The following is a 13,391-nucleotide window of genomic DNA, read 5'->3' as shown; positions in this document are numbered from 1 at the left end:
TATCGATAACAATCTAACTTAACAGACTGAAAACTAATTATGAAGCGATTGTAGTAAAATGTCATTTGCATCGATCTAATAGTGCGGGGTGGAAGCTCTCCTATCATTTATTGGCTACGACTACGTGTGACTGTGTCTGTGTGTAATGACAGCTCCTGTCCAGTGGGGGGAGCCCTTGGCAGCGTCGAGCCCAGCTCCAGAAGCTCTCAGCTCAGACTCAGCTGCTAGAGGAACTGGGAGAGATCAGCACAGAACGCCTGGGGAGCATCACCTCGGCTGCTGACGGTGAGTAGTCTACTCTGGAGCAGGGGACAGAGTCATGGGAGCAAATCAAATCAAATCAAATCAAATTTATTTATATAGCCCTTCATACATCAGCTGATATCTCAAAGTGCTGTACAGAAACCCAGCCTAAAACCCCAAACAGCAAGCAATGCAGGTGGAGAAGCACGGTGGCTAGGAAAAACTCCCTAGAAAGGCCAATACCTAGGAAGAAACCTAGAGAGGAACCAGGCTATGTGGGGTGGCCAGTCCTCTTCTGGCTGTGCCGGGTGGAGATTATAACAGAACATGGTCAAGATGTTCAATGTTCATAAATGACCAGCATGGTCGAATAATAATAAGGCAGAACAGTTGAAACTAGAGCAGCAGCACAGTCAGGTGGAAGTTGAAACTGGAGCAGCAGCATGGCCAGGTAGACTGGGGACAGCAAGGAGTCATCATGTCAGGTAGTCCTGGGGCATGGTCCTAGGGCTCAGGTCAGTTGAAACTGGAACAGCAGCATGGCCAGGTGGACTGGGGACAGCAAGGAGTCATCATGTCAGGTAGTCCTGGGGCATGGTCCTAGGGCTCAGGTCCTCCGAGAGAGAGAAAGAAAGAGAGAAGGAGAGAATTAGAGAACGCACACTTAGATTCACACAGGACACCGAATAGGACAGGAGAAGTACTCCAGATATAACAAACTGACCCCAGCCCCCCGACACATAAACTACTGCAGCATAAATACTGGAGGCTGAGACAGGAGGGGTCAGGAGACACTGTGGCCCCATCCGAGGACACCCCCGGACAGGGCCAAACAGGAAGGATATAACCCCACCCACTTTGCCAAAGCACAGCCCCCACACCACTAGAGGGATATCTTCAACCACCAACCTACCATCCTGAGACAAGGCTGAGTATAGCCCACAAAGATCTCCGCCACGGCACAACCCAAGGGGGGGGGGGCGCCAACCCAGACAGGATGACCACAACAGTGAATCAACCCACTCAGGTGACGCACCCCCTCCAGGGACGGCATGAGAGAGCCCCAGCAAGCCAGAGCAGGGGACAGAGTCATGGGAGCAGGGGACAGAGTCATGGGACAGAGTCATGGGAGCAGGGGACAGAGTCATGGGAGCAGCGGACAGAGGCAGGGGACAGAGTCATGGGAACAGGGGACAGAGGCAGGGGACAGAGTCATGGGAGCAGGGGACAGAGGCAGGGGACAGAGGCAGGGGACAGAGTCATGGGAACAGGGGACAGAGGCAGGGGACAGAGTCATGGGAGCAGGGGACAGAGTCATGGGAGCAGGGGACAGAGTCATGGGAGCAGGGGACAGAGGCAGGGGACAGAGTCATGGGAGCAGGGGACAGAGTCATGGGAGCAGTGAGACCTTTTTTTTTTACCCCTTTTTCCTGATATCCAATTGGTAGTTACAGTCTTGTCTCATCGCTGCTACTCCCGTACGGACTCGGGAGAGACGACGGTCGAGAGCCATGCGTCCTCCGAAACACAACCCAACCAAGCCACACTGCTTCTTGACACAATGCCCACTTAACCCGAAAGCCAGCCGCACCTATGTGTCAGAGGAAACACTGTGTCAGCGTGCACTGCGCCCGGCCCGCCACAGGAGTCGCTAGTGTGCGATGGGACAAGGACATCCCTGCCGGCCAAACCCTCCCCTAACCCGAACGACGCTGGGCCAATTATGCACCGCCCCATGGGTCTCCCAGTGGCAGCCGGCTGCGACAGAGCCTGGACTCGAACCAGGATCTCTAGTGGCACAGCCTTAGACCACTGCGCCACTCGGGAGGCCCACAGGAGGAGTGGGACTTGAGGGGACTAATTCACTGAACAGTGTGTTTTCGTCTTTCTGACTTACACATTTATCTATAACCTAATAATGAATCTCCGTCTGTCCTCTCTCTCTCAGTGCTCCCAGGGCTGTCGGAGCGGCCTGCTCGGATGGCTCTGTGGTCGGAGTGTAGTGGTTCTGGTGCACTGTTCCACGCTACGCTGGACCGGGTGCTCAAACACATGCACCACTGCTACACTCGCCCACTGCAGAAGAGACACCCACACACCGCAGCTGACACAGGTAGGCACTCTTCTTTATAGGTCTTAAAATGTATAACTACTGTGTTGTGCTTAACTATGTGTGTCCAACATATGCGAACGCAGCTTATTTCTATGTGAAAACTGAAATGGTCTATTCATTCCTTTTTCCATTTTAGTATGCCAATTGAGTATCATATTGTGATTTTTTTTTTTATACAGAGCATTAGGAAAGTATTCAGACCCCTTCCCATTTTCCACATTTTGTTACGTTACAGCTTTATTCTAAAATTGATTAAATAGATATTTTTTCGTCATCAACCCATACTCAATACCCCTGAATGACAAAGCGAGAACAAGCTCTGTCAGGTTGGATGGGGAGCGTCGCTCTGTCAGGTTGGATGGGGAGCGTCGCTCTGTCAGGTTGGATGGGGAGCGTCGCTCTGTCAGGTTGGATGGGGAGCGTCGCTCTGTCAGGTTGGATGGGGACCGTCGCTCTGTCAGGTTGGATGGGGAGCGTCGCTCTGTCAGGTTGGATGGGGAGCGTCGCTCTGTCAGGTTGGATGGGGAGCGTCGCTCTGTCAGGTTGGATGGGGAGCGTCGCTCTGTCAAATTGGATGGGGAGCGTCGCTCTGTCAGGTTGGATGGGGAGCGTCGCTCTGTGAAGTTGGATGGGGAGCGTCGCTCTGTCAGGTTGGATGGGGAGCGTCGCTCTGTCAGGTTGGATGGGGAGCGTCGCTCTGTCAGGTTGGATGGGGAGCGTCTCTCTGTCAGGTTGGATGGGGAGCGTCTCTCTGTCAGGTTGGATGGGGAGCATCGCTCTGTCAGGTTGGATGGGGAGCGTCGCTCTGTCAGGTTGGATGGGGAGCGTCGCTCTGTCAGGCTGGATGGGGAGCGTCGCTCTGTCAGGTTGGATGGGGAGCGTCGCTCTGTCCGGTTGGATGGGGAGCGTCGCTGCACAGGTGTTTTCATTTCTCTCAAGAGATGTTCGAGTTCAGGGTTCAGGTCCGGACTCTGGCTGGGTCACTCAAGGAATTTTTTTGTGTACCCTTCCCCAGATCTGTGCCTTGACACAATCCTGTCTCGGAGCGCTATGGACAATTATTTCGACCTCATGGCTTGGTTTTTGCTCTGACATGCACTGTCAACTGTTGGACTTTATATAGACAGGTGTGTGCCATTCCAAATCATGTCCACATCAATTGAATTTACCACAGGTGGACTCCAATCAAGTTGTAGAAACATCTCAAGGATGATCAATGGAAACAGGATGCACCTGATCTAAATGTTGAGTCTCATAGCAAAGGGTCTGAATACTTCCGTAAATAAGGTATTTCTGTTTTTTATTCTTATAAATGTGCCAACATTTTGGAAACGCTGTTTTTGCTTTGTCATTATTGGGTATTGTGATGTCATTATTGGGTATTGTGATGTCATTATTGGGTATTGTGATGTCATTATTGGGTATTGTGATGTCATTATTGGGTATTGTGATGTCATTATTGGGTATTGTGTGTAGATTGAGGGGATTTTAAAATCAGTTTTAGAATAAGGCTGTAACATAACAAAACTTCAAAGGGCTGGGAAGGCTTTTGGGAATGCACTGTATATTAGGGATCGCTTGCTGTATATAATAAGGGTATGTGAGACCAGGGAGATGTACCTGTCCAGAGTTGTTTATTAGGAAATTAAACTACTTAGCTCAATTTATGAAATAAACAACCATTTTGTCTCATTGTTTGTTTCCACTACAATTGTTGCCTAACCTTGCTGCACCCCCCCCCCCCCCCCTCCCAATGGAAATATACCTTTAAGCTTCATTGGGTTGTCCTTGATGATTTTCTTACATTGTATGTGGAGGTGTCACCGGCTGGAGACCCTTATGTGTATCTAAAAAATGTTCTAATAAATTAAAATCAATCAATCAACAGGTATGGCTGAAATAGCCGAATCAACTCATTTGAAGGGGTGTGCACATACTTTTGTATATACACTGCGCAACAAAATAAAGGGAACACTAAAATAACACATCCTAGATCTGAATGAAATATTCTTATTAAATACTTTTTTCTTTGCATAGTTGAATGTGCTGACAACAAAAATCACACAAAAATTATCAATGGAAATCAAATGTATCAACCCATGGAGGTCTGGATTTGGAGTCACACTCAAAATTAAAGTGGAAAACCACACTACAGGCAGATCCAACTTTGATGTAATGTCCTTAAAACAAGTCAAAATGAGGCTCAGTAGTGTGTGTGGCCTCCACGTGCCTGTATGACCTCCCTACAACGCCTGGGCATGCTCCTGATGAGGTGGCGGATGGTCTCCTCCTGAGGGATCTCCTCCCAGACCTGGACTAAAGCATCCGCCAACTCCTGGACAGTCTGTGGTACAACGTTGGTGGATGGAGCGAGACATGAGGTCCCAGATGTGCTCAATTGGATTCAGGTCTGGGGAACGGGCGGGCCAGTCCATAGCATCAATGCCTTCCTCTTGCAGGAACTGCTGACACACTCCAGCCACATGAGGTCTAGCATTGTCTTGCATTAGGAGGAACCCAGGGCCAACCGCACCAGCATATGGTCTCACAAGGGGTCTGAGGATCTCATCTCGGTACCTAATGGCAGTCAGGCTACCTCTGGCGAGCACATGGAGGGCTGTGTGGCCCCCCAAAGAAATGCCACCCCACACCATGACTGAACAACCGCCAAACCGGTCATGCTGGAGGATGTTGCAGACAGCAAAACGTTCTCCACGGCGTCTCCAGACTGTCACGTCTGTCACATGTGCTCAGTGTGAACCTGCTTTCATCTGTGAAGAGCACAGGGCACCAGTGGCGAATTTGCCAATCTTGGTGTTCTCTGGCAAATGCCAAACGTCCTGCACGCTGTTGGGCTGTAAGCACAACATCCACCTGTGGACATCGGGCCCTCATACCACCCTCATGGAGTCTGTTTCTGACCGTTTGAGCAGACACATGCACATTTGTGGCCTGCTGGAGGTCATTTTGCAGGGCTCTGGCAGTGCTCCTCCTGCTCCTCCTTGCACAAAGGCGGAGGTAGTGGTCCTGCTGCTGGGTTGTTGCCCTCCTACGGCCTCCTCCACGTCTCCTGATGTACTGGCCTGTCTCCTGGTAGCGCCTCCATGCTCTGGACACTGCGCTGACAGACACAGCAAACCTTCTTGCCACAGCTCGCATTGATGTGCCATCCTGAATGAGCAGCACTACCTGAGCCACTTGTGTGGGTTGTAGACTCATGCTCATGCTACCACTAGAGTGAAAGCACCACCAGCATTCTAAAGTGACCAAAACATCAGCCAGGAAGCATAGGAACTGAGAAGTGGTCTGTGGTCACCACCTGCAGAACCACTCCTTTATTGGGGGTGTCTTGCTAATTGCCTATAATTTCCACCTGTTGTCTATTCCATTTGCACAACAGCATGTGAAATGTATTGTCAATCAGTGTTGCTTCCTAAGTGGACAGTTTGATTTCACAGAAGTGTGATTGACTTGGAGTTACATTGTGTTGTTTAAGTGTTCCCTTTATTTTTTTTTGAGCAGTGTGTATATATATATATATATATATATATATTCTATACAAAGTGCATGACAAGTATGGTGTGTTTGATTAAGTCTGATTGCTTATATAATATAAATGTAATTTAGCAATGTTTTTATCCAAAGCGACTTAGTCCATGCTGCGTATATAATTACACCATGGTGTGTAGTGCAGTAGTCACTGTATATATCTCACACAGCTGTCTCAGTACTGTCACTGTATATATCTCACACAGCTGTCTCAGTACTGTCACTGTCTACATCTCACACAGCTGTCTCAGTACTCACTGTATATATCTCACACAGCTGTCTCAGTACTCACTGTATATATCTCACACAGCTGTCTCAGTACTGTCACTGTATATATCTCACACAGCTGTCTCAGTACTGTCACTGTCTACATCTCACACAGCTGTCTCAGTACTCACTGTATATATCTCACACAGCTGTCTCAGTACTGTCACTGTATATATCTCACACAGCTGTCTCAGTACTGTCACTGTCTACATCTCACACAGCTGTCTCAGTACTCACTGTATATATCTCACACAGCTGTCTCAGTACTCACTGTATATATCTCACACAGCTGTCTCAGTACTCACTGTATATATCTCACACAGCTGTCTCAGTACTGTCACTATCTCACACAGCTGTCTCAGTACTCACTGTATATATCTCACACAGCTGTCTCAGTACTCACTGTATATATCTCACACAGCTGTCTCAGTACTCACTGTATATATCTCACACAGCTGTCTCAGCACTGTCACTGTCTATATCGCACACAGCTGTCTCAGTACTGTCACTGTCTACATCGCACACAGCTGTCTCAGTACTCACTGTATATATCTCACACAGCTGTCTCAGTACTCACTGTATATATCTCACACAGCTGTCTCAGTACTCACTGTATATATCTCACACAGCTGTCTCAGTACTCACTGTATATATCTCACACAGCTGTCTCAGTACTCACTGTATATATCTCACACAGCTGTCTCAGTACTCACTGTATATATCTCACACAGCTGTCTCAGTACTCACTGTATATATCTCACACAGCTGTCTCAGTACTCACTGTATATATCTCACACAGCTGTCTCAGTACTCACTGTATATATCTCACACAGCTGTCTCAGTACTCACTGTATATATCTCACACAGCTGTCTCAGTACTCACTGTATATATCTCACACAGATGCCTCTCTCTTCCCTCCCCAGTGATCCGGCTGGTGGTGAGTGAGATGGTGGACAGGAGTGATCTGGCCTCCTCCCCTACCTGCCACCCCCCTTCGGCCCTGTCCCAGGACGTGGTCCCCCCTTCGGCCCTGTCCCAGGATGTGGTCCCCCCTTCGGCCCTGTCCCAGGATGTGGTCCCCCCTTCGGCCCGGTCCCAGGATGTGGTACCCCCTTCGGCCCGGTCCCAGGACGTGGTCCCCCCTTCGGCCCGGTCCCAGGACATGGTCACAGTGTTTCAGTTCCACAGCTACGTCTCAGAGCACAGCGTGGAGGACATGGAGGAACACCTATTGCAGGTGGCCAGAGAATGTAAGACGCAGGACCAACACACATTCTGACGTACATGTTATTCAATCATTTCATCCAAACTGCTCACGTGCTTCTGCGTAGCCAGGTGCTAAAATACAACTGGGTTCAATTTTTGACTCGTGATTCACGTCAAGTCCCGCCTCTCCCACCTCATTGATATTTAGGAGTACATACCCACGTGGTTGATTGAAAGATGAACTAAGGTCCATACTCCAGTATAGTTGGTGGTGGTAATATACCAGAGGTCCCATACACCTTCAAGTTGGTTGCCAACCTCCAAATAAAGTCCACAAAAGAAGAAGACTGAAGGAGGAGAGATTATTTGATTTGATTTAACTAGGCAAGTCAGTTAAGAACAAATTCTTATTTTATAATGATGGCCTACTCCGGCCAAACCCTCCCCTAACCCGGACGACGCTGGGAGAATTACTAGAACCTAACTAGGTTCCCCTTTTATCTGTGGATTAATTGTCAAGAGTAGAGAACACACGATTTTGTGTGACTCAAAATGGCTCAAAATTCTACAAAGAGCCAGAAAAGAGTGTTTTTCAGGTAAATTAACAACCCAGTGTTTATATCCCAGGACAAGTTGTCTAGCAACAGTAAGCTAGCTAGCTAAATGGCCATGAATGCGTCATGTGTTTTCGAACTGTCCCCAAATTAAAATAGTTGGTTCATAGTTTTTGGTATTTCTACCTACGTGTCCTGGTCACATCTGGTGTGGATGGTCCAAATCAACATGTGCGATGGCGGACACACGTCTGCCCGGCGGAGTCAGCATGTGAGGGGGTCCACACATGGTCCACTGAACAAAACTAGGCTTGTAAGTACCTGTGAGTTAATTGAGTTATTTTGTCCTCCCCTCAGCTGTGTTTGCGGAGGGCCTGAGTGGTGGCGACCCGGAGCGTTGTCTAAAGGAACTGGATGAGGTCTCACACACCGGTCTGTGTCCCCGGCAGCAGACCCTCAGGGCGCTGGCTTCCCTCCTCTCCCACCAAGACCCCCAGCTCAGCGAGGCTGCAGCTGCCTACATCACCTCTGCTTCCTCACACACACCCTTCAGGTCAAAGGTCAGTGTGTGTGCGTGTCAGTAGGCTTGATCCTTGACCCGCTCAGGCTAAGGTAAACCCAGCCCGAATATAAACACCATTTGTCTGTCAAGGTCACTAAGCCTGCCTAGAATACTGGACAGGTGCTATGACTGGGCAGTAACTTGAGTTTGTTCATTTGTGTTTCTGTGTGTCTTTACAGGCGGTGGATTGCTACACACAGGCCTTGTGGGAGGCTGGAGTTCAAACCCAAAGGTCTGCCTGTGCTGCTCTTAGCTGTCTACAGGTCAGTGTTGCTTTTAGCTATAGAACCAACATTTCCCCTTCACATTCATATGATGCATCTTATTGTGATGTCTCTCCGAAGTGAGAGGATCTGTTACACCGGCTATCAAACCCCTCTGTTTCTTTCTCCATCTCAGGCAGTAGAGAGCCTCCGGGCGGTGGTGTCACTGTGCGACTCGGCAGACGAGGAGCTTCGCCACGTTGCCATAGAAACCCTGCTCACTTTCGGTGAGTGACAGTTTGACAAAAAAAAATCTTCTGTCCATTTTTAGCCCCATCAATGTCTGTTTTAAGCAAAATATTAATTTGATTGACTTATACAGGTGAAGAGGGCCGCCTGGCGTATGAGCAGCTGGACACGATGCCCCGAGAGATGGTACGACTGGGGACGCGGCGAGGGAACGCCGTCACCACCGCCTTCTGAAAGCACAGGACTAACTAAATGAACCTAGGAGCCTCACACCCCCCTAGAACAACCCCCCCCTCCCTCCCCCCCCCCCCCCCCCCCCCCGCCCGCGCCTGTGCTTTGAGCCATGCAGACTAGACATGCATTTGAATGGACACAGCTAGGGGAGTGGCCGCATCAACGCAGAGGAGCCCCGTCTCATCCTTATCAACAGACTGGTGTTAAATCCTAACTGTCCATTCTCTGACCACCACTATTAAACCATCTCTCACTGCACAGACAGAGCATCTCTACCATCACAACTTATGATGATTATCCCGGCTGTGTTTGATATATGATGTCCTTATATAACTGCTATTCATTTGTTTTAGGAGGTGACGTTCATTAAACAAAAGGTTATTTGCGCTTTTCGAATTGCACTATGTCAGACATGTAAATATAATAGCATTATACTCTGAACTGGATTTATTTGGTCTTATGTACTGTTGAGATTCAGGGATTTTACAGACCGTTTGAACACTTTCTGTCAGAGGGTGCCATGGAAGATCATTTAGGGGACAAATGACAGTCAAATCGCTCGGAAGGAGGTAGTTAAAAGCAACGCTCGCAGGTCCTCATCAACATGCATAAAGAAGGAAGTCTTTCCCTAGATAGTAGTTACCAGTAAGCAATGTTCTCACTCCAACATGCACAACATGAAGAGAGAGTCATACTTGGACTGCCTTTCAAACAAAGTTCTCTACTCACACATGCCTGGGATCTACATTCAGAGATTGAATGTCTGCTTGCTGGGAACTGATGAGATTTGATCATGATTTATTTCATTGGAAGCAGGTACGACTGGAGGAGTGAGCGTGAGTCAGGGATAGTTAGTATGAAAGGAGAATGCACTTTCTCCATAACTATACAGTGCAGAACCAAGGGCCTGTCTAAGTGGATGATGATTTGAATCGGCAAGGACTGAGGCTATAAGCGCTCTGCCTAGCTTTTTATGCCAGTTGTATCTATACTACTGAGTCCGGGGCTTCTTCAGCATGACAACAAAGTGTTTTTCTCGACTTAATTTATTTACATCACATTTGTGATTGTAATATTTAATTTACTTTTGAGTAAGAGGGCAGAAAGCAGATACTATTTCACATGTAAAAGTTGTATATTTGGTGGTTTTTTTTGCTCATGTTTGATTTTTTAAAAGTTTCATTTAAAAAAGGACTCATTAACATGGGAATGATCTTGCTTACATAAAATGTTACTGGAAATATATATTTTTCCACTCTTTTAAATGTATTTGTACATTAAGTAAGATGGATGGCTGGTATTATTTGGAGGATTTACGAACATAATCAGAGAGCGTTTCCCCCGCTACTTTATTACGCAAGGAAAGCCTGAAAATGAACATTTATTCTGAAGATATCTTTAACCTGGCCACTACACCCAGGCTCACCTACAAAGAACAACCATAAACAACCATCAGAATTATCATCTTAATCCTGTGACAAGAGATCGGCTTCTAAGCGCACTGTCCTAAAGCCATAACGATATGAAAAGGTGTGTTTTAGGTGGTAATATGTGAAATAATATTTGTTCTTTTGTATATTAAAGCTGTAAAATGTGTGAAAGTTGTTACTAAAACTGAAGATGGCTTTGAGTTTGGCCTGGCGTATGTTGATCATGGTCTTTATTTTGAGTAACAATGCCTCTTTCTCCCATGACGTGAATAGCATTACAGTATTTTGGTATGATACTCGTTACTTCAACAACTCCTCTAATTAATGGGTTTTTTCCTCCATGATGCAGCGGCCTCCATCTTTCTTTGTGCTAAAACCCGTGATGAATTAATGTTGCCTCTATTCAACTCCCAAGTCAGACTGAACATGTAGACAGAATAATGAAACGTTATGACATTGATCATATTTCATGTAAATACACAGTAAGGGCATGTTACATTGCTCCAGTACTGACTGTATTCATTTCCCCTGTTCAATGAAAGTGGCAATAAAGTTTATTTTTGCATAATTATGAAAATAAGTTGGACGATTGTTTTATTTATTGGGAGAGTAATGATTTAATTAATGTTTTAGCCTAGTATCAAAACCAGTGGAGGCTGCTGAGGGGAGGACGGCTCATTAAACCATGAGTTTGGTGTATTTGATACCATTCCAGCCATTCCGCTCCAGTCATTAGCACGAGCCCGGTGCCACCAACTCCTCTGATCGAAACTGAATAAATTGCAGCCAGAAGCGTACATTGTTTTGTCATTTTGGACAAGGGAGCACAAAGACCTTCAAACAGAATGGAAAGGACGACTTGAGACGAGTCATGTTTATACCTGGTGATAACACGCCAAAAGGTGCATCATCTTGAGACGAGTCATGTTTATACCTGGTGATAACACGCCAAAAGGTGCATCATCTTGAGACAAGTCATGTTTATACCTGGTGATAACACGCCAAAAGGTGCATCATCTTGAGACGAGTCATGTTTATACCTGGTGATAACACGCCAAAAGGTGCATCATCTTGAGACGAGTCATGTTTATACCTGGTGATAACACGCCAAAAGGTGCATCATCTTGAGACGAGTCATGTTTATACCTGGTGATAACACGCCAAAAGGTGCATCATCTTGAGACAAGTCATGTTTATACCTGGTGATAACACGCCAAAAGGTACATCATCTTGAGACGAGTCATGTTTATACCTGGTGATAACACGCCAAAAGGTGCATCTTCTTGAGACGAGTCATGTTTATACCTGGTGATAACACGCCAAAAGGTGACAGTGACGAGAGACATGTTAGTCACTGCTGGATGCTAAGAGGCGGTGGGAAAGTGAACCCAGTCATCCTCTAGACCAGGGATATTCACCGCTTACCCTACGAGATCCAGAGCCTGCTGACTTACCTCAATTATATAATTACACACGTTTGGTGTCCCACGTCTAAATCAGTCCCTGATTAGAGAGGAACAACAACAAAACATGCAGTGGAACTAGCTTTCGAGGTCCCGAGTTGGAGTTTGAAGGCTCTAGACTAGAGCCTTCAAACTCCAACTCGGGACCTCGAAAGCTAGTGACTAACATGTCTCTCGTCACTGTCACCTTTTGGCGTGTTATCACCAGGTATAAACATGACTTGTCTCTATACCGTTAATGTTTTTCTTCTTAGAAGACTTTAGTGTTCAGGCAGGGATAGAGGCTATATAAACCAGCAGATGGTATTTCTATAAAAGGACCAGTATCAGTGTCTAGTGATAACTCTAAAGATTCTACTCACATTAACCAGCATACTACTAACATATTTTACATACACTACATGGATTAAAAACTGGGCTCATTTTTATCCCAAGAAAGTATTAGAAAAAGAAACAATCATAGCAAAATATGAACTCTATTCTTCTAAAAAAACATCCTTAGACATGTAAATAATGTCATCTGGAACAGAAAACAACCAAAACAGACTTAATTCTGCAAAAAAGTGTTAATTTGCATATTCTGTAAAACAAAAATATAAATTTCCTTTAAATGTGCAGTTTTTCTCCAAAGTACATTCCACTAGTACTAAAAATCTGATTTAACATAAATTGATCATATATTTTAATTTAGAAATATTACATTTAGTTAAATATACTTAATTGTATTGACAAAGTGTTTTATCCATTGATCCTGAGAGACATCGACCTACAATAGGGCTGAGTTCTTTATTTAGCCACCATTACAATCGCTGTTAGTGAAACAATGGGTTTTGTAGGGACTATGGCAGGATGCTTCAAAATGCCCAAATCCTCAAAATTACTTCAAACCAAATGCTGTAGAGACCAAAACACCCTAACAAGTATATTATAGGAATTCTGGTATTTAATTCATTTTCCGTAAAATCTATTTTTTTCAGAGTATAAACACTAATACAGTCCAGGCTTGTAATTGAGAGTAGCTGGCTTCTGTATTACAGTTCTACAATATATTTATATAAGTTTACATACACTTAGATTGGAGTCATTAAAACAAATGTCACAAATGTCACAAATGTGACAAATGTCACAAATGTCACAAATGTCACAAATGTCTTGTTAACAAACTATAGTTTTGCAAGTCGATTAGGACATCTACTTTGTGCATGACAAGTAATTTTCCCAACAATTGTTTACAGAGATTATTTCACTAATCATTCACTGTATCACAATTCCAGTGGGTCAGAAGTTTACAAACACTAAGTTGACTGTGCCTTTAAA

At 45.8% G+C, this 13,391-nt stretch overlaps 1 protein-coding gene across 2 annotated transcripts in view; it reads left to right on the top strand.

The window, feature by feature from the left end:
• Window positions 1-11,180, top strand: part of LOC109904376 (rho family-interacting cell polarization regulator 2) — an 85,263-nt gene extending 74,083 nt beyond the window's left edge. For both annotated transcript variants that reach the window (XM_031788992.1, XM_031788991.1), the window contains 7 exons: window positions 153-285; window positions 2,192-2,356; window positions 7,097-7,423; window positions 8,291-8,493; window positions 8,675-8,758; window positions 8,895-8,985; window positions 9,081-11,180. In XM_031788992.1, coding sequence (XP_031644852.1) covers window positions 153-285; window positions 2,192-2,356; window positions 7,097-7,423; window positions 8,291-8,493; window positions 8,675-8,758; window positions 8,895-8,985; window positions 9,081-9,181 — 1,104 coding nt within the window. In that variant the 3' untranslated portion in view covers window positions 9,182-11,180. The remainder of the gene's footprint in view (window positions 1-152; window positions 286-2,191; window positions 2,357-7,096; window positions 7,424-8,290; window positions 8,494-8,674; window positions 8,759-8,894; window positions 8,986-9,080) is intronic.
• Window positions 11,181-13,391: the final 2,211 nt, after the last annotated feature.

The sequence above is a fragment of the Oncorhynchus kisutch genome, linkage group LG14 (genome assembly GCF_002021735.2).
Source record: "Oncorhynchus kisutch isolate 150728-3 linkage group LG14, Okis_V2, whole genome shotgun sequence".
NCBI lineage: Eukaryota > Metazoa > Chordata > Actinopteri > Salmoniformes > Salmonidae > Oncorhynchus > Oncorhynchus kisutch.
Note: the sequence above shows the minus strand (reverse complement) of the source record. Positions and strands in the feature narration are given on the sequence as shown.